The sequence below is a fragment of the Zonotrichia albicollis genome, chromosome 11 (genome assembly GCF_047830755.1).
Source record: "Zonotrichia albicollis isolate bZonAlb1 chromosome 11, bZonAlb1.hap1, whole genome shotgun sequence".
Taxonomy (NCBI): Eukaryota; Metazoa; Chordata; class Aves; order Passeriformes; family Passerellidae; genus Zonotrichia; species Zonotrichia albicollis.
The window spans coordinates 11455280-11477013 of NC_133829.1; the positions used below are offsets into that span (position 1 = coordinate 11455280).

The window sequence follows — 21734 nt, forward strand, 5'->3', positions numbered from 1 at the left end:
GTTTGGAAGTCATATTGAAAGGCAGGATACACAAATGAACAGAACTGAAAGGGAGCAGAGCACAACTATTCTACTTAAAGAAAAATATTTACATTGAAATAACAGTGCCTCCTACTATATATTAGGATCCCAATGCTCTGAAAATTATTCTGACCACATTTGTTCAATAAAAGGTTCATTAAATATCTCTATATGACACATATTTAACAGCAAGCACATGAATAAATTCAGTCAACAAAACTAGTTAACACTTAATTCTGTCAATAAAATCCAGTCATACCATGTATCACTCTTAGAAGTAATTTATGCTTACTCCATCTCTATTTTCATAACATCTAAGTAGTTACAACTGAAAAACTGCTAAATAACTCAATCCTATTTTTTTTCTTCTTTACAATTGTATTTGTGGGTGTTAGTGGAAATTTGTAGACAAGAAGGTTTCAGAGAGGGAAATATGTGCAAACTATGCACTGCCAAAAGTGCTCAACATTTAGATACCCCTAGGGGAGCAAGACTATCTGTTACCACGAACTTTAACAAAAAGAACAAGCAAAAGCTGTGTTGTAGCAAGGTCTTTTCAGAGTACAGTAGAAATGACCACCCCTCTCAGGTGAATGAATGCCTTTAAGGCTTTCTAGAGAAACACACAGAGAATGAACGACAGAAATAAACAACAGTTTACATACTAAGATCATTCTGGACACAATTTTGTTCAAACAGTAATAACAAAGGGAGAGAAAAAGAACACATTGCAGCTCAAAAATTAATAGCAGAGAACGGATGTCACAACTTATAGATTTAAGTACAGGATTTTCACCAGGCTAACACCTGAATTTGTGTTCTAGAGAAAAACCGACAAGTAGCTATTAAAGAGAGAAAAATACACTTTGTTCAAGTGTACCCAGTGAAGATTTGAGATAACCATTAAGAATCATGAGGAAAATTTTCACAGAATCATAAAAATATAGTGCTCAGAGTCTCTCTTTCTTGTGGAATGGTAAAGGCTTTCAGAACCACAAACCCAACTAAGTGGCTGAAACAGGGGATGTTCTTCAAATTTCAAGATACCAAGGCAGCACTTGACCTTTGCAATAAAAGGCAGTCTCACATACATATTTATCTGGCATAATGCCTCTTACGAGTGTTTTTTTTTCTCTAAGCTGATCTCACTGTCAAACCTTTTGAAATTTCTGCCTTTCCATTAAACATCCCACCTGTTGCCAAAAGCAAAACATTTCTCCTAGCTTTTAGCCCTAAGCAAAACTAGAAAAGTTCATTAGATTTCTTTTTTTTTACATAATGATGGCTTCTATATAGAAACATATTTACTTCTGATTACTTTCCTTAGCTAAGTGAAAATTCTGCTCCCTATTGCAAATGGGAGCAGTTATTTCTCCATAGCACCTATGTAGTTTAGAGTTTGCTCTCCAAATTTGGATCCCTTTCCTCTGCCTCCCTCTCTCTGGAAGCAGCAGAAAAGATGATTAAAGTCTCAGTCTTGGAATACTTCTAGACCTGGAGAAGCAAAAGGCAAAGCTGCACAGTCACCCACATACCTGATGCAGACAGCCTCGAGAGGCCACCCAACTCCCCCTGCCAGACCAAGCCAGGAACAAAGCACTCCCAGCATTCCTAACACCTGCTTAAAACACCACCTAAAGCAGCTCCAGCTGTACCTTATTAGCATGAATTAAACAGACCTGCTGATTGCATGCAGCTGACACTGTCCTGAGGGGCGGGAAGCTCTCTTCTCACAAAGTCAAGCCAAAATAGGGAATTCCTGGGCAAACAGACTCCAGCAGAAGGACTGCAGGAACTTTGTTTAGAGCTAAAAAGAAAGTAAAGTCATAGAATAAAGCAACAACAGTTAAAGGGGAAATTAAAAGATTGAAGGCCCCTTACATATCTTTACTCTTATTTTACATTTTATATATGCATGTATGTATATATATATATATCTGTACATGGAAGAGAGTGTTTCATGGTCTCAGGTATAAAAATCACAGTCACAAAGACAAAAAATTACTTTAATCTAAGGTATTTAAGTCTCTAATAAGGAAGAATGTTTTCAGGTGGGTAAAAAAATCTGTCAGCAAAACACAGGTGAAAATATTTGCTTTCAGGAAGAATGTGGAGGCCTTATCTGCAGAGACTTGCAGATTGACTCTTGCTCAAAGTTCTGTACACAGAAGTAGCCACATTTCCTCAGCCACAAGAGCTGCAGTCAGTCTTACTCTTATCAGGAAAACTGAACTGAAAACCAAAAGTCTGCCTCATCATGTCTGTACCTAGCAAGACTGAACCAATCATGCAGGTACTCAGCTTCCTCTGAAGACTTCAGGCCACCACAACCAGGAAAACCCTTTCCTTTAGATCACGCTGTTCATTACAGCTGCCAATCCAAAAGCCAGCTGCCCTTTTCAGGCATTAGCTGGATTTCATTGTGCTCATTAAAACAAACAAACAAACATCTTAACCAAAAAAAAAAAAAAGCCTCACCAAGGACTTTTTGCCTTTAAGTCCTGTTGCAGGAATTAAAAAAAAATCTCACTCATAATAAAAATCAGTTGTAAATTACATATCTTATGTAGAAGAGCCTTCAGTTGGAAAACTTATGGAATAGTGAGATGAAGAACACGAACATTAGATAGCGTTTTCACATTTAACCAGGTCAACTGAAGATCTAAATGGTTCTTTTTTTCCTTTCACCTCAGCTAGAGACACTGGCCTTTTTAAAGGGATTGGCTCTAACAAGCATGGAAGTAGACAAAATCTGTAGTGTTTTCTTAAGAATGTTTTTTCCATCCCAATGTATCTTGACTTTGTGTGTATTTACCTCTACACTTTGAGCAGCATTTCATTTATGCAGTAGGGGACATACACTTTTAAAAAGCAGTACAAGTAAGATGAATCTTGTAGTCTTGACTCAGGCAATACTGCCATAGACTTCAAAGGAGTGGGAGCTTTGCAGCTTCAATTATTAACGACAGAGAGACTACTCTATTGACCTAGGACTGAAAAACAGAGACTTTTCCTTATCTCATTACACAAAACACACAGAGTATTTTTATTCTCTCAGTCAGAGTTTAGAATCCCTTCCAAGATGTTTCCAGGATCCAGTTTTCTCTACACCTCTGAGACAGAGAAGGACAGTCATACCTAAAGGCATACTCGTTTCCAAGAGTGTTTGGCGGTTATTACAAATAAAGCAGCAAAAGCCTGGCCGTGTTTTCTGTGAGGTGCACGAAATTCAAATGAACACCTCAACCCAAGTCCCCTCACTGCGGGAAGGTCCCGGCCCCTCTGCGGACAGCGCTGGAACGATGCTGGTGCATTCCCGAGAGCATCCCAAGCTCTCTGGGAAATGACCAAACGAGAGGATTCTCTAAGGAAACCAACCAATCCACCCTCAGAAGCACTATATATATACACAGATGTGTGTGTGTATGTGTGTGTACATCTAACTACCGAGCGGCAGCCGTGCGAGCCGTGCGGCAGCGCGCCCGCACCTGCCGGGCGGAGGACACGGCTTGCCCTGGGCGCCCCGCCCGCCGTGCTCCCGGGACACGCCTCCCGCCGCCCCGGGCCGGAGCATCGCCGCCGTCGCGGCAGCCGTGCTGCCATGCCTGCCGCCCGAGAGGCGAGTGGGGCCCGCTCACCTCCCGGTGCCGCCGCGTCCATGCCCGCTCCCCGCTCCGGGCCGGCCCTCCCTCCTCACGGCACCGACTCCTGCCCACCCCTTCCCCGGCCTCGCGCGCGCCCTTCACAACCTCCTCCTCTCCCCCCCCAGCCCAGCCCAGCCCTGCTCCGCCCGCGGGCACGCGCACAGCCGGGCCCGCCCCCCGCGCGCGCAGAGGGCGGTGCCCGCGCGCGCGCGCCTCACCTGATCCGAGCGCTGCCCGGCGCGTGCGCCGCCGCGCGCGCCCCCCTCCCGCTCCCCCCTGCCGGCCCTCGCGCGCGCGCCCGCGGAGCCATCCGGGTCCCGGCGGCGCGGCGGGGCCGGGGCCGGGGCCGGGGCCGCGATGCATCTGCACCAGGTGCTGACCGGCGCCGTGAACCCCGGCGACAACGGCTACTCCGTGGGCAGCGTAGAGGACACCCCCTTTACGGTAACGGGCGCCGCGGCCGCGGCCGGCCTGGGCACGGCGGGCGCAGGCCCGGGGACAGCGGAGGGAGGGGAGCCTGGCGGGCGGGGGGCGCTGCGGGACCGGCGGGTCTGGGGGCGGCCGGGGATCGCCTGGCAGCGCCCCGTGCTCTGTATCAGCCGGGGAAACCCTCCGGTGGGTGTGCTTGGATTTCGCGGGGCGATGTCTGTCTTAATTTTTTATAATATATTTTTGTGTATGTTTATGTCTCATCTGCAAAGCGCACACAGTCAGTTGCACCGGGGCTCTGACGAAGCCTGCCCGCTACTGATGAGCGTCTGCCTTCCATTACTGAGCCTTAACACACAAATTAAAAAATTAAAACAAATTTGTCAAATGCTCCTCTCAAACTGGAAAAGAAACAGGAAAAGATGATAAAGAGACACACTAAGTGAATTTCAAGAGCCCCGTAGTTTATAAAACAATGTTTCTCATTCACAGGCTATTTTTGTTTATTGTCAATTTCTAATGTCAATTTCACTCCATTAGGTTACGTGTATGCTTTGATTTTAGTGAATGATCAGTTTCTGCAGTGTTTTCCTGCTGCCATCTAATCAGTATCTTATTCTTTAGGTATCACTTGTCTTACTGCATTTTATATTAAGATTATCCCAGGTACAAACCAGTTCCAAGCAAAATGATGCAGAACATCCTTTCTAGTGTAAGATAAATGTCAGCAGAGTCGTGAAACATTTAAAGCTTGCAGTGAATTATCACCAATGTCTTATTTCAGTAATGAATGCTAGAGACTCTTAAGAAATAAAAGGTGCCATGTTTGTCTTTATTTTCCTCATTCTGCTGCTATGCAGCCATACTGCTATTAAAGGGACCTCTTTTACTTTTGATTTTTATATAAGAAGTCATTTACTCATATTCACATTCTAATGTGTTTCTTTTTGCTATGACAATTTGAAAAGTCAATCAAATAGTATTATGCAACATAACTTTATGCCCATTCTTGTCATAGCTTTGATAACATCAGTAATGAATAATAATGTATATTGTGGTTTATACAAGAATTTTCCAAGAGCAAGGGTAGCATCTTCCAAAACGATGCAGGATTGCTTGGTAGGATTTAAATTATGGAACTACATATAACAGACCACACTGTTTTTCTGGCTGCTGTATTCCTATTCTTTTGTAATACAGCAAACAAGGAGCTAAAGAGATAAATATGTTTTAATAAATGTATCTTCTGGACTTCCATAGCTGTAACTTTCTTCTTTGCTTTTTCTTCATTCTCTGTATTCATGGTATTATTTCCTGTTCTTTTAGGCCTTGATCCTAGAGTAAACTGTGCAGTTAAAAACTGCCTGCAAACAGTTTGAGGTCTTATATCCAGATTTTTAGGAAATTGGTTACCTGTGTGACTTATTAGAATCATAATCTACCATTGACTGCAGGCAGTTCATTAGTGCCTAACCTCCAATTCTGTCAGTCAACATCACCTGTCTGGACAGAGCTTTGTGCCCCCAAACCACTGAGCTGTTTGGAGCCAGGGCTTCAGCTCAGATCCTGAGGCAGGTCTTGCAGTTCAGGGGACAGAGCCTGGCTCTGCAGACCTGCTCTGAAGCCCCAGCACCTGTCAGGCACTGGCTCACAGCACCAGCAGGGCAGGGAGAGGGCAGGAGGGCAAGGGAGATGTGCACAGCACGCTGTGGGCACCCATAGGTGTCTGTAGGAACCCACAGCTGTCTGCAGGAGCCCAGAGGTGTCTGTGGGAATCCACAGGGCTGTGGCACAGGCACTGCTGTTTGTGTGCACATGTGCCCACTCACGTTTTGGTTGGTGTTAGGGCGTTGAGAATGCGTGAGAACGGTTCAAAATTGCTACAACTGATTCATCGCAGGCACTTGAAAATACAGCTTTTTTTGTGTGCAGAAATGATTCACTGCTGTTAAAAATACTCTGCTTAACAGCAGAATAATGGCTTGGGTATGTATATATATGTACCCACTAGTTAATAGGTTTGGAACTATTTCCCTTTTTTCTTGAGGAGGAGTAGAAGAAACTTCCTCTTAAGATGAATGTACTTTAGATGTCCAAGTCCAGCAATCTTAGGATTCCGAGAAAAGAAATGCATTTTCTTCTAACCTGATTAGGGACATTGCAATTCTCAGGTTCTTCATTCTTCCCTTCTTCTGTGGTTTGTCCTTGGCTTGTTTACATGACTCCTTGCTGGGGATAAAGGTAAGCTTTTAATTTCCAAGTCAGTGTAGCTAGAGGTAAGATGATAACACAGTCTGCCTCAAAAGTTAAAGTCATCTAGTTATTCTGAGAATAAGACAGGGAAATAAATAATTTTTCACTATTTTTCTCTCTGCCTGCTAAAACAAGTAGTAGCAGCTGCATAAAACCATAGAGATCCAAAGAAATAGAGACAGCTGTCTGTAGGTTGGCTACAAAGGTTTTGTCAGTGCTTATTCTGGAATGTGCAGGGTCCTTTCCTCCCTCAGCTCCCACATCTGCCTGCAGCAATCCTGACACACATCCAGCCTTTCCCAAGGAAGGGCTGAGGCCCAGAGATGTGTGGTGCCTGCTGCATGGTCTGGTAGAGCGGGTGATACGCAGGAAAAAACTGTTGGAAGGGTGATTAGCAGCAAAATAGCTCCATAATGCTGTCTTGTACCAGACAGTCTCCTCAGCCTCCTTCGTCTGAGCTCTGGAAAGACTCTGCTTAAGCAAAGAGTCAAAGTACTGAGTGACAGAAGTTCTGGGAATAATTCTGTGCACTTTTCACCTTGCTGTTAGTTCATGTTCTCATTTTAGCAAATATTGCTAACTGTGTTCCACAAGTGAGTTTACAAAAGGTTGAGCTTTAAGCAGAGGGCCTTACAGCACAGACCCTGCCCTGACAGAAGAGGTATTTGTACCTCACAGTCTAACTGGTAGCTAATAAGCTTTTAAAGGTAGTAAAATGCATTTTTCAAACCACAGCTGATTTCGTTTAGCTTTTGTTCTGAAAGAGCTGGTTAAGCAGCTACAACAGAATGGAACTGTTTCTAAGGTTAGTCTGGGTTTAAAAATGAATAGATAAAAACAGCTATGTCATTTACCTAGAGGCTCTATTCCGTAAGTATAAAAATTTCAAGAGTCAGACAAGCAGGAAATAATATTTACTTTTGCACTGATTGCGCAAAATACAAAACCATAAACATTGTTAATGAAAAATCAGAAGGTCAGATTTTAGGGATATCTAAGAATTTTACTGATAAAAGTGAGAAAAAATTCATTTATTATTTCTCATTTTTGAAAAGGACAAGCTTCTTAATGTATTTCATTCCAGTGCTGACAGTTGGCCTGGAGCTGCGTGGGGTGAATTCCAGAAGCTATTGCAGATGAGTTTCCCACACCCCTGTAAATTTGTTTACCTTGTTGAAACCAGCAAAACCTTCATTCACACACATGTCCACAAGATACAGCAATTGAAAATAGGTTTGCTCTGCTGTGTTGGGTTCTCCTACGTTTTCACTACTTCATCCTACTTATTTGCAAATCCCTCTCATTTATTACTATTTACATAAATCTATATGTTGTGCACTGTTTTTATGTAAACTGGATTAGAGATGCTTAATATCTGAATCCTTACTAAGTTTTCTTATCTCTGTATTTTTAAACATGTTGTAAAGTATTTAATCATGAATTTGTCTGAAATGTCAATTTAGGAAAGCCTGTTTCACAGGCCATGGGCTAGTAGTAAGTTAGGAGTTGTTTCTCAGTTATTTTGCTAGTTTGCATTAAGTGTATGTAATTCTAGAAGTACTTGGAAGGAGGAGAGGGAGGAAGTGCAAGTGATGTCCATTGATGAGAGCTTGGAAACGGTTCAGGATTCAGGTGTCTTCATTGCTAAGTGGAAGGTGGAGGAATTTCTGCCAGAAACGTAAAAATGAGTGTTGTTTTACTAGAGGAGTCCTTTAAGCCCTGTACAGACTTTCGGGTTTCAATAGATGTTTTAATTCATGTAATTTTAGATGTTTATGAATTTCAGTTTTTTAATAGCACCGATTCTTTTTCTTCCACATCATTTACCATCTTGAAATACCTCTGCATCCCTGATAGTACACACAGGAGCTTGAGGACTTGTGTTTTATTATGCTTATGCCAAATTTGTGAAGAGTTGCAGGTTATAGAAAGAGATTTTTTTTGGCTTTTTTTATACAGAGAGAAGTATTTGTATAAGGAAAAACCAAGATGAGACTGTGAAGGAGTAATTGTTTCCCTGTCTCTTAGTTCCAGAAGCAAACTGGAAAACATGAGCAGCTGAAAAAGACAGAAGCATGTGCTGCTTTCATATTATCTGAAAACTGAGGATATAGCATAAACTGTTAGACTAGGACACAATGTCCTACTTCTGTGTGGTGCTCCTGCATTCAATTAAAGTTTTGTAATTGTTCATTTCAGTGGTCCCAGATCTTGACAGATACAGCAAACATTGGCAAACTACAGCTTATTAATTGCTTATGGATCCTGCAAGTCATCCTTGCATTCTGGCAGTTTTGCAACTCCATTTAATTTTCTCCTTGAAGTTATCAGTGACATTAGAAATGGAGGTTGGCAGATACTCCATGTGGGTGGTTCTTACTGCACTTGTTTTGTTCAGTCACTGCTCATAATTCTGTTTATTTAAGAGCTCTGTGCTGCTCTCATCCATTACTGTATCTCAGTGCTGTATTTTTCATCTTTCCTGTCTGTATGGCTTACCAATTTTCCATTCCTTTTATCAGGCTAGGCAGATTGTCAGTCTGTTACCACCAATATTGTGGCCTCTGTTTCTCTGGCAGGAGAGACCTGTGGTGGCACAAATGACCTCATGAAGATGTTGTCAGCTGAATCCTTAAGGAACTACTGATGTTAAATATTGTGACACTTCCCTGTTCTTTGTCACTGTGGGGTGTTTCTGCTGCATTACCAGCTTAAGGACAAAAGAAAAAAGGATTTAACAGAAAAGTGTTCTCTTAAAGTATAAACATGTTAATATAATGAAGACATCAGAAAAGCTGCATAAAAGCAATCAAATGAAAAACTTGCATTTAGGCATATAACATGAAATATGAAAATGTCTTTCAATCATAAAACTATATGGACCTTTTTCAAATGTGTGTTCTAATGACTTTGCTTCATAAAATTATTTTAAGATTTCATATACTTTCAAGAAAGAAGGCACATTTTTACAACAAACATCTACACTCAGAAAATAACTCCAGAACCACGAGATAGCAGCACTTGCTCTGACAGCCTAGAGCTGAAGGCTGGTGTGCTGCTGCTGGGAAGGGGCTCTGCCTGCCCCCATAAGCAAGGGGTCTCCACCGCTGGCACAGGGCACTCAGGCTGCTGAGTCACTTGTTGGTGCAGCAGCAGACACAGGCAAAGAGTAGGATGCCTACAAGTGACAGTAAGAAGATTTCACAAAGGAAAGAGATCTCTCTGTCTTGATGAATAAGAACTACCTTTTCACTTACCTGTGTAAAAATATGCTAAATAGTTCATAATTAGCTGAAAAGTTAATGCTTTGTTGGTGGAAGAAGTGCAGGTAGGGGACAGAAGAGATGAAAAACTAAAATGTTTGAAGAGAAAGACACTAAATTCTTTTGCTTCACAGAATAAACAGACATAGCCAAGGATAAATTATTTTCTGTTTCATGCATTATGAGCTGTGCAAACACATACAAATGGGCATGTTTAAGAACACTAAGCATAAGGAAATTAAAGTTGATAAGCCTTTTACTTTTACAATTTGACACACACATACATGTCTCTTGCTAATAAAAATGCAACTAATGATAAGTTATGTATAATGTAGCTTGAAATTTGCAACTCAAGTTATGAATACCAACAGTGAATTGGAGATTTGAAAGGTTTAAGTCCTTGTTTTAAGTGGATCAACACCTCTTTTTATTTAGATAATTTAAGTCACATCTTTTAGTAGGTTTGTACTGGTAGTTATGGAGAAGACTGTTGAAAAGAAGATGACTCAAATTCCTTTCTGTTTCAATGCTCACCCTTTGAAGTTTAAGTAGGAGAATAAATTTCTTGTGAATATTTGAATTCTGAATAAATTGTTGGAACAAGAGGATGTGCTTTTATTGTCTACTTCTGGGCATTCACATCCTGGTCTTAATCTTCTTCCTTCATACTAAGGAGCCCATACTGTTTCATCCAGTATTCAACACTGCTGGTGAAGCTTGTTTTGTAAAGAATACAGTATAAAAATAGGAAAGCAATGAAACAAAAGGACTTTCTGTTCAATGCCAGAACTTATTTCAGAATCTCATCTTTCTTTCTCTTACATTCTGGAAATAATCCTATTCAATTTTAATAATAACTTACTCCCTTCCAGACTGAGTCTAATAATCACATAGCCTAGTCATCAAGGAGCTGGGATATTCTGTTACACAGATAATCTCTCTCCAACAACCTTTTAGCAATGCTGCTTACAGTGTGAATCACTCCAGTATCAGTTCCTCAGAGCTTCCCAGAACAGCAGTGTGGGTTATTATGTCTCACACAACACTGTGTCGTTCTATTTTTGTGAGGTGACCTTGGAAATCTTTTAGACAATCTGTCTTATCTGCAATTTTCATTTTTGTGTGTGCAGTTGTGTGGTGTATTAATTTCTGGGGACTGAGTTTCTGCCTTGCTGCTTGCATTGCTGTTCCTTTCTGTTCCATGCAGTGACATGCTTTCACTAAATTAAACTCTTTTTTTCAGCCTTTCTCACTTGTTGCTCCTTCCCAGAAGAATTAGAAGTAAACACAGAAAGTCGTGAGACCCAAACTGTCCATTCTGATTCCACTGGTGGTCTTGCACCCTCATCTTAGTGCAGCCACTGAGGGGCACTGGTGGTAAATCAGTACAAATACAACTTTCATACATTTACAATAAAGTAGCCTTTACACTGAATGATCTCAAAGTAGAGGGCAAGGGCTGACTCAGTATTTTGGAAATGATTGTGAAAAATCCAGTGGACAAGTTAAAGTGACAAGTAATTTTGTACCATCTGGAATTCACTGTGGAGGACTCGCACTCTCTGCTTAACTCAGGTGTTATAAATTTCTGCCTACTGTATTGGAATCAGTGGAAAACTTGCTTTAAGGAAAGAAACTTCCAGCTTTAACTGGCTACTGTAAAAGGCTTAGTGGATATTGATCCTAGGGAGAGATTTCTGTGCCTGAAGGTGGGAGCTCAGTGGGACAGATAATCTGGAGTGATTAAACTTTTTAGAAGAGGTGAAAGGTTGGCAGACAGGTATATATTTATCCTGCCAATAAAAAGTGCTGCAGGCTGTCGCTGTTCTGTAGCTACTACGTAAACAAATTCTTTGGAATATAGAGTGTATTGCACAACAGTATATCCAAAAGAAATCTTTGTTGTTTTACAGTCTTATAATAATATGACTTCTTAAAACTCAGAAAAGCCCAGAAATTACATTGTTATAGAAAAGAATCCCTTAACAATCTTGATTTAAAAAAATAATAAAGAAGGAAGGTGGGGGTACAAGACACACCTATTGAAGAAAGGTACATGCAAATTCATTAAGAAATGCTCCTGGCTTGACTGCCTTGCTCTAAGTGTCAACAAGAATTGGAGGGGAGAAAAAGATCTACTAAAACTTAAAACAAACAAAAAATAAATAGAGAGCTGAAGTTCTTGATTTAAATTTGGGATTTGAGTTGGGTTTTTTTTTACTCTTTTCTGTTTGCTTTCATTTAAACCCTGATAGAGTTATGGTCTCCCTTGCTACTTTGTTTTTCCTTGTTGCTCATTGAATTAGTGAGGAGCAAACCCGCTACATTGTAACTTCCTGTTTAACTGGGATGTTCGCAGCTTCCAAAAACATCAGTCCTGTAGCAAGTGTTCAGTTAGCTTTTAAAATAAATATTTAATTTTATTTCTTTTGAAAATTGTTTCAGGCATATGGCTCTGGTTGTGACATTGTTATTCTGGCAAATGACTTTGAATGTGTGCAGATTATTCCCGGTGCTAAACATGGAAACATCCAGGTCAGTTGTGTGGAGTGCTCCCAGCGACAAGGCAGGGTAAGGATTTCAATAAATCTGTATAGAAGTTTTAAAATTTGAGAACTCTAAATTAAATAATTAAACAGCAACATAATACATTAAGGGAATGAAAGAGTTAATTTCCCAACAAAGATCATGATTTATTGATCTGGGACTCTCTGAGTAACACCTCTTGTGTTAGTCTTATACTTTCAATTTATTAGTAATTCGGGGGAGGGAGGAGGGTAGAGGAAGCAGGAGACATGTTGGAGCAGAGGTTTTATTCCGTTTCTAGGACCTGCAATCAGAGGTGTGACAAAATGTGAACAGATGCATTAGTTACATACAATATTAGAACTGGGATGGTACTGAAATGATGGTTACTGGCTCCATTTTGTGTGCTTCCATCTAACAAAAGAAGAAATGGATAAATCATTTATCTATACATACATATACACATATGTGTGTGTGTCCTGCAAAGTCATGAATTTGAAATACATTTAGAAAGGCTTCAGCATGTTTAGTGTGTTTAGAAGTGCTACACTATGAGCTGTCATAACTGCGTGGCCCCTTGATTTGCTTAGTGGTTTCATTCTAAATCCCTAAACAATGCTAGAGAGACAGGTTAGAAGGAGGAAGGAAAAAAATTTTCTAGGAGTTCCGGTAGAGCACTGAGCAAATTTTGTTTGTCAGTTGTCACTGCTGACTAGAATTAAAAATTGGTACCAGTACTGAGGGAGCCCTAGTTAGGATTTGGGCAGATTTAGTTGGCAGAGCCCTTGAACGTCAGCAGCACAGTCCCTGTAAGAGTGGGAGAGAGATCCCAGCTTCAGAGATGGTCTCTACAAGACCACCACAAACCCCTGGGTGGTTCTGCATTCAGGACTCTGAACTCACAGTCAGTTCTTTACTTTGGGACTGATCTGTTGTTGCAACCTTCTCTCCCCCTCCCCCTAAGGAAGAAATAAGATTTCGTAATAAATGCCGTGAAACTTTTGCATCATTTCCGTTCTGAGGAAACCAGATCCTGGATGGGAAGGACTTCAACACTTTTTCTTTAAAAAGCTTGTAAAGAAGAAAGAGAAGTTTTAAAGATAGCTAGAAGTATTTAAAGGATATGATTATTAGAAACAGGCCCAGATAAATACCTAAGGAATACTATTTTGTGTTTAGAGATTTCTGTGAAATAAGCGAATGAAAGAAACTGAAGGGTTCAATGGCATATGTACTTCAGTTTTTCTATTTACCATTTATATCCTCTCAAAATGTATTTGAATGCTAAAAATAGAGTTGCATTTCTTTCCACTTTTTGTAACTATTATTTAGTGATACAAAATGGAATCTAGGGACACAGACACTAATAATTAATGCATTAGTTAGCTGTGAAGTACACAGAACACGAGCAGAAGCAGTGAAGGCATCAACTTTCTCTTGTGCATTAAGAGTAGTTGCTCTAGAAGATTGTGACTGTGTTTGTGCCACTGAAAGAGATGTCTGCCGTGTTTAGAGTTAAAATGTGAAAAGTGGGTTTATTCAAGAGTGTTTTCCTCAATTGCCTTAAGAAAATATACCCATAACACAGTTAATTAAATTTGTACTAATTTCACTTTTCAAGTGAAATTTCAACCCTGGCACATAGAAGAGGTACTGGAAATTCTTTAGCTAATTTGGAATACCAAGGAGCACTTACTCCACTTGCCTCCTAACCTTACATTTTGAGTCTTCAACTTTATTTTTTCTTTCCTTTCCCCAGATTGCTGCATCATATGGAAACGCTGTTTGCATTTTTGAGCCACTTGGTATAAATTCTCATAAAAGAAATTGTGTAAGTGTGTATTTCATTGTTTTAATTCTGTTAAGGCTCTTAGAAGAGGCAAAAGTCTGTCTGCCAGTTATTTTTATTATATTATGTTGGCACACAACAGAAAAATGGATAAACAGTTTCCACCAATCATAGTACAACTGGATGGGTGGACTCTTCCAGTGAATGAACTGTGGACTGCACTTCTCCTAAGTTCCCAACATTTTGTTCTTGAGTCTCATACTAGAATGACAAACTGGTATTTCTTATTTGTGAGGTTATGAGAGGTGCAGGACAGACATACAGCACAGACTTGTTTAGTCCACCCAGACTTACTTTAACAGCACAGCTATGGCCAAGCACTCGAGCACTGAGGATGTTCTCAAGCAGGTTTCACAATCTTTTTGGTATCTGTACTGCCATCCCTTATGTTCCTCTAAATCTATGGTCACAGCAGTTCAAAAGTAATCTACAGAAGTATTTGTATGTGGGACAAGTCCAGATCTGGTTTGCAGGGCACCCTGGGATGCACTTACTTTTTACAAAACAATTTAAAAACATATTAAAACTAGATTTAGCAATCTGCCACTTAATACTTTTGCAGCAGGCTTAGTAGCAATTTCATATAGAAAGAAATACAAATATCTTTATTTTTTGCTGTTGATGGGAGACTTAATCCTTGACTGTTTTTACACTACAGCAGCTGAAGTGTCAGTGGCTAAAAACTGGGCAATTCTTCCTCAGTTCTATGACTTACAACCTGGCCTGGGATCCTCAAGGTAATGCATCATTTGTGAAATATTTGGTCAACATTTGTAGTTAGAATGACTTGAACACAAAATATTGTTAATATAATAAAATGAGAGCTTGAATATGCAGATTTTAAATTACCTCTTCTCAGGCAGTGTTGCATAAAATGTGAGGCTACAGTTAACATTTGTTAAGATGCTCTGCCAAGTGTTTGCCTCTCTTATGTAAGATTTTGGTTTGGGAATCACAGTGCTAAGTCATTAACTGACTTAAATTGTCACTAATAATCATTTAAATGAAATTTTAGCACAATTGAAGTGAACAATGTACCTAGGCACAAATCTTTATAAGATGTCTTTGTATTTATTTGCAATATGAATAGCTATTAAGCATCTGCAAAATTTATTGGCAAATACAATTCTATGATTCAAAGTTCTCCTTTTAACAATGCAAAAAGAGGAACTAAATAAATAGCCTTGGTATTTTTTCTTGTAAGATACTATAAATTCAAAATGTTTTAATAAAACCAGCTGGGTGAGATGATGGAATACCTTATCATATTTAAAATGGACTAAAGTTTAGCATTCAACCTATTCTGGATAATTCACAACAAAATGTGATGAGAGGCTTAATCTTTCAACATACCTTCATCATCCTGTTTCCATAGCTTTGGTATCACTCCCTTTCAGGTAACAGGTTATTGACAGCAACAGACTTTTTGCAATTGTGGGCCCCTCCATCTGATGACATTCTAGAGGAAGATGAAGAAGATGATGGCAGCAGTCAGATCAAGGATGATAAAGTTCTCCCAGTTCTAAATGACTGGAAATGTGTCTGGCAGTGCAAGTGAGATAATTTTTGTTTTAAGACAAATTTCAATGCTACCTCACCTATATTTTAAAATGTACTTTTAAATGCCCTAAAATTCAAACAATATAAGTTATTTCAAATAAAAAATCCTCACCCCTATTGAATCTAACCTAGCTTGCTGTATTTAAACCAATTTTTTGAGCTGTCTTTTCAATAAAGTATGAAAACACTTTTATGCTCCTACTATTCTAAAAGTATGCTTAAAGAAACAACTATAAAATACTTAATCTAATTTTACTTAATTTAATATTAAATTTAAATAATTACAGTAACACTGAATCAACTGAATACCCATGGAATAATATTTTAGAATAATAGACCTTACTTAACTTGCTCTTTTGTTCTGTAGGACTGCAACATCAGTACATTTGATGTCATGGTCTCCTGATGGTGAATATTTTGCAACAGCTGGGAAGGTAAGGACAAAAAAGAATAATTGAGTTTGTGCAGTATTTTTCATTTGTCTGACAAAAGTAATATGTATAGACCTGAACCATACATTCTATTGTAATCTTAGCAAAGGTAAATTATGATCTCGTGTAATGCTGTTTTTTGTGTAATTCCATGGATTTTAGCAACAAGAAATTGGATTTATCTATGTACTCCTTCTGAATACATGAGTAAATGACAGTGATACAGACTTTTATGTATGTATGTGTTATATTTTTTTTTTAATTTTTTTAGATGTAGTATACTTAGATGAATTTTCAGATATACATTAACAATCTTTTCTACTTCTGTTGAAAGTAATGAGATCATTATGATCTGGTATAATATGCACATATCTGGATAAATTAAAGAAGGTTTTTATTTAGTGAATTCTGAGTTCAGTTATCAATTCTATTTCAGTTTGCAATACTTTTTGTCAAATCACTATTCAAGCTAAGTTTTCAATTAATAATTCTCTTTAATGTCACCCTCTCCTTTGAATGATTCCTTTTGGTTTACAAGTCTCAATAGGTAAGCACTTTTTACTGGCACCTACTGTTTGTTGAACAGCGAGATGAATTTTAGTTCTGAGCCAAATTTTCATGAACAATACCAGAACAGCAGTTGCTTTTTGCTTGCAATTTCCTTTTTGTTACATTTTTACTTATAACTACCTAAACCCCTGGCTTTTTATTGGTGTACCTAGGATGACTGCCTCTTGAAGGTGTGGTATCCTATGACTGGTTGGAAGTCATCTCTCCTGCCCCAAGAGAATGAAGAAAAGAAAAAAGGCTCAGAGGATGTGCAGTTTTCCTTTGTTTATTTGGCGCATCCCCGAGCAGTGACAGGATTTTCCTGGCGGAACATCAGCAAGTACATGCCCAGGTTTGAAAGCTGCCTTTTTTCAAAAAGCAAGCAAGCCTTTGATCAGTGTTTTTTTAACATTCTGCTTAATGTTTTGCCATCAAGAGCATGAGACTTCTCTTCTTATGCTTTCAAGAAACAGAGCATACCAACACCTTCCCATTAAGTTCTGTATCACCAGGTTTAATAATGATAATCATGTTAACCTTCAGTTAGGGGAGAAGCAGAAATTTGGATAAAACAGTAACCACTAAATTCTTGTACACTCCCCTAATTTCTGCTGTGTCTTTGTAGCTAACTGAGTTACCCAGGCAGTAATTTTGCTGTCTCTGCCATCAGGGGGTTGGTCTGCAATGTGTTACTCACGTCATGCCTCGATGGCATCTGCCGGCTGTGGGCAGAGACGCTGCTGCCCGAAGATACTCTCCTGGGGGAGCAGATCTGTGAAACCACCACCTCCAGCATCAGCAGCACCATCTCTCAGTCTGGAAAGCAAAAGGACACTATACAACATGCACTAGAGGTACATGTAAATACTTAATTTGTGACATTTTTATTTCAGGATTCTCAAAACTTTAAATATTGAAGGATATAGAGCGCTAAGAATGTATATTATGTAATACCTATATGCACAACAGAATAACCTGAATTATTCCATATCAGGTTTTGAAGGCTATTACTAAACACTGAAAAAGTCAGAGACTCCAACTCTGCATTCATGCACCATGTTTTTAAAACTCAATTTGCTTTTTTTATAGTTAGCTAACAGTGATGGGAAGAGCCAATATTTAATGTGGAATAGTAATGATGGTTTCATTGTGATTTGGTCTGAAAGTCTGCAATTATAAAGACAAAATAATAAATAAACTCCTAAATTTTAGTTACTTCATTAGATAATTTTGTTTCAGTGACAGTCTTATATTCTTAGTGAGTCTATAAAGTTTACAGTAAAAGAAAACCTGTCTGTGGAAGCAGCTGCTCCTGGTCAACCTTAACAAGCACCTTTTTCTCATGAGAAAGGGCAGACCAAAGATCATCTGCAGCTACAAATGTGAGTGTGAAAATGTTTCAATTAACTGTGTGGGATGTGTGAGAGTGTCCAAGATAAAAGAGAAAGAAACATCTGTTCTTCCATTTAGTTGTCTGATTGGTCAGTCTTCTAATCACTGGCTGTGTAGTTGATCCTTCTTGTGCACAGAAAAAACACATAAATACTGAAGTGTGTTTAATAAAGGTGATCCTGCTAGGTGACAAAGTGGTGGTCTGTTATCCTCAGCACTACACTATCAATACAAAATCAAGGAAAGATAAGAAAACAAAAAAACACCTCACCACTCATTTGTAGACCATTACAATCAGATGAAGGTTTTACTTCTTCAATATCATGGCCATCAGTAAATAGGGAGCTTGGGAGCAATTACACTTCAGGCTGTTAAATCAGTTGTGCTCTTTATATGCTCAGAAATTTTCAGTCATACAAAAACAATTAATTATAAAATTATATTACAAAAGTTACTGCTTTTAGATTGTTTTAATTTTGCCCATTAATGTTGTGCAAAATCCTGTGTGTATTTTTTGTGGTGTTGTTGAGTATACATTTTATATAAAATATATTATATATAGGAATATATAAAATATATATCATAAAGGAACTTTTAGAAGACTGTTAGAAGAGCTTTACTTTTGGGTAGATCAGAAGTACATAATACATCTAATTACTAATTAGATGTATTATGTTACTAATCTGTGTTGAAATATATTTAAAATAATCCTTTTGAAATTAATCTTCATTTCTTTAGTAGAAAGAAGCTTTATATAAGTGTAACTTTTTATCTTAGTGTTTTTGGTATTTATTAATTTATTTTTATAACTACAACAGACAATTCATCATTTGAAAAATATGAGAAAAGGACAAAGGAGATCTTCAGTTCTTGTTACCCACACAGATGTACTGCCAGATCAGCAGGGCATTCACGAAGTTCAGCGTCACATTTCCCATCAAGCAAATGCACTTGGTCACTTCCACATAGCAGCAAGCATCAACCCTAATACAGGTGAAATACAAACATTGATTAGACTGCAATAATGTGTTTGCACAACATGGAAAAAATAAAGGAAGCTGAGCTTTGCCTCATTAAATAGAGGGAACTTGTAGGAAGTTTGTTATTTGGCATAGAGTTTTTTAAGACAAATGAAGCTAAATTTATTCTGAATACCTTCAGCATCTTTATAACCAAATCAAATTCATCTTGCAGATCAGAAGGCAAAAGAAGCATAAATTTCTGGTCTGGTTGGTGTTTGATTCTTGGGTTTGGAGGGCCATGGTATATGATGAATAGAGTAATTGCATCCTGCAGAATGTAGCGATTGAAAAAGACTGTATCAGAGTCTTTTGGTGGGAAAACAGCTGATTTTTATAGAATAATGCAGAATATTTTTAAAGAAGGAAAAGATTAAGGAGCAGTGACTTTCTTTACCTAAAATCCATACATGAAATTCAACACTGCAACATATGAAATTGAGCAGTTAGAACCACTAAATATCATTTACCATTCACATAAGAATAAATTTTCATGTAAATGTATTGACCTTAAAATATCTTTCCTGTTTTCATTACAATTGGATGTAAAATCTTGATCTTTACCTTTTTTAATCTTGCAGGCACAAATTATGTTATACCTAAAATAAGTGAAATGTGTATATGTACATATATATATATATATATATATATGAATAAAAAGATGAGTGGTTAATACATAGCTTTATATGGTTTAATACATAGGCTTTTTATTTGTTTCAAAATGTCCACAGATATTCCTTCAGTGTTGGCTGGAACTGCTTTTAATACAGATGAAGGAAGTGGAGGCTTTGTTGTCCACTGGCTGAACAATAAAGAATTTCATTTTACATCCTCTATTGAAGTATTCATGCAGCATCTAAGACAAATTTCGGAACAACAACTAGAACAAGATTTTGATATTGAAGCTGAAGAGGAAGAAGAAACAGAAGAAAAAGAGAAAGGCTTACATATGAAGTTAGATCATGGTTAGTAATCTGGTTAATTCTGACCAGCTAGTACTACTAGCAGATTAAAAAATTCTGTGTTGAATGGAAACTGATAGGGATATCTTTGCAAAAAATGGCATATTTCTGTTGCAGATTTGTCTATAGACAGAGAATCAGAGACAGGGACTGGTACAGGCTCTTCAGAACATGAAGATGGAGAAAGAGAGGGAAGCCCCAAGACATCTCTGCTAGCGGGCCCACGCCTGCCTCTGCCCACAGTTTTGTTGGACCGGAAAATCGACTTGCTCCTAACAGAATGGAACAGGAATCCAGATATGCTGTTCACTATCCATCCTGTTGACGGGACCTTTCTAGTGTGGCACGTGAAGTATTTAGATGAACACACTCCAGGCATCTTTCGACAAGTTCAGGTATGGCATATTTGAAATGGTTTTATTTTTAATGCTAACATTGTCCTTTGCTTTAGAGCTGAATATCAGTAGGAATTCTGTTTAAGTACTTCCTGTAAAATAGCTAACATTTATTCAGGCTGAAGCTGAGTTCATATATTCTGATTTTTTTCTTTTTCCTTTTTTTTTTTAGGTTTCATTTTCTTCTAGGATTCCTGTTGCATTTCCATCTGGAGATGCTAGCTCCCTTAGCAAAAATATTATGATGTATGCCTGCCCTGTCTTTGTAAAAGACAGCAGCAGTGCTGCACAGCAGAAAACAATGGACTTTCCAGATAATACTCTAGCAAATAAAGGACCAAGCTTTGCCCAGGACAGTGCAAATGTGAATATAATTTCTCCTGTGGTAATGATGATTTCCAAACACATAGATGGCTCTCTAAACCAGTGGGCAGTTACTTTTGCTGATAAATCAGCTTTCACTACTGTGCTAACTGTATCCCATAAGTTCAGGTACTGTGGACACCGCTTTCACCTCAATGATCTGGCCTGCCATTCTGTTTTACCATTGCTGCTGACATCTTCTCACCACAATGCTCTGTTAACTCCTGAGTCAGACACCTCCTGGGACTCCGACAGGATAAACAGGATGATGGATCCTATTAAACATAAGAGAGGTTCTTCTAAGCAGCAGCTTAAAAATGCAGCAACCCGTACATTCCATGACCCAAATGCAATCTACAGTGAGCTGATTCTGTGGCGAGTAGACCCCATAGGACCTTTATCCTACACTGGAGGAGTGTCTGAGCTGGCTCGAATTAACTCTCTTCACACCTCTGCTTTCTCTAATGTAGCCTGGCTTCCAACACTCATTCCCAGCTATTGCCTTGGTGAGTATACCTGCTATGTTTCCATATAAAGTTAACACTGTGAGTTGTAGAATTAATTTGTTACAATAAATTACTGTTTTATTTGGAGTGTATTTACATTTACTTGTCAAAAATTTCCTTTTACTATGCAAATTAAGCATTTCTACTTTGTTTTAAGCTACTGCAAGTCACTTGCAGTGGTCTGAGTGTGTCTGTAGTCCCTGTGGATCAGCTGACACTCAGGAACTGCTTTGTGTGAGTAAGCACTCCTTGCTCCCACAGAGAACAGGATGCTGCCTTTCCCCAGTGCTTCAGGCAGCTTCCTTGAGTGCTCTCTGCATTGATGTGGTTTGCAAATGCAAGTGTGCTGATGGCTTAGGGTGCTGGCCACGTGCAGCTGCAGGGACACTGACTTGAACTGAGCTAGTAATTGGACCACCTGAACATCAGAACTATAGGGGAAGATTTTCAGCCAAAACTGGCATTAAATTGGCTCAAATCCCTTTAAAATGCTGGCTTAAAAGTGCTTAGGAGGTCATGAAACAGTACTGAAGTTCTTCAGACCACCAGAAGCTTACAAAAGCCCAGTTAGA

General features: G+C 38.9%; 1 protein-coding gene across 4 annotated transcripts in view; it reads left to right on the forward strand.

Moving 5' to 3' along the window:
• The window catches only part of DMXL2 (Dmx like 2), a 419496-nt gene that overhangs the window by 368016 nt on the left and 29746 nt on the right, over positions 1–21734 (forward strand). For 2 of the 4 annotated variants that reach the window (XM_074549321.1, XM_074549322.1), the window contains exons 2-13: positions 4001–4109; positions 12056–12181; positions 13896–13967; positions 14644–14722; positions 15383–15539; positions 15913–15979; positions 16699–16877; positions 17196–17379; positions 18736–18910; positions 19668–19901; positions 20016–20293; positions 20466–21162. In XM_074549321.1, the coding sequence (XP_074405422.1) occupies positions 4023–4109; positions 12056–12181; positions 13896–13967; positions 14644–14722; positions 15383–15539; positions 15913–15979; positions 16699–16877; positions 17196–17379; positions 18736–18910; positions 19668–19901; positions 20016–20293; positions 20466–21162 (2335 nt within the window). In that variant the 5' untranslated portion in view covers positions 4001–4022. Of the gene's footprint in view, positions 1–3897; positions 4110–12055; positions 12182–13895; positions 13968–14643; positions 14723–15382; positions 15540–15912; positions 15980–16698; positions 16878–17195; positions 17380–18735; positions 18911–19667; positions 19902–20015; positions 20294–20465; positions 21163–21734 lie in introns of those variants that run through there. The other 2 variants (XM_074549324.1, XM_074549325.1) reach the window with 2 other exon arrangements.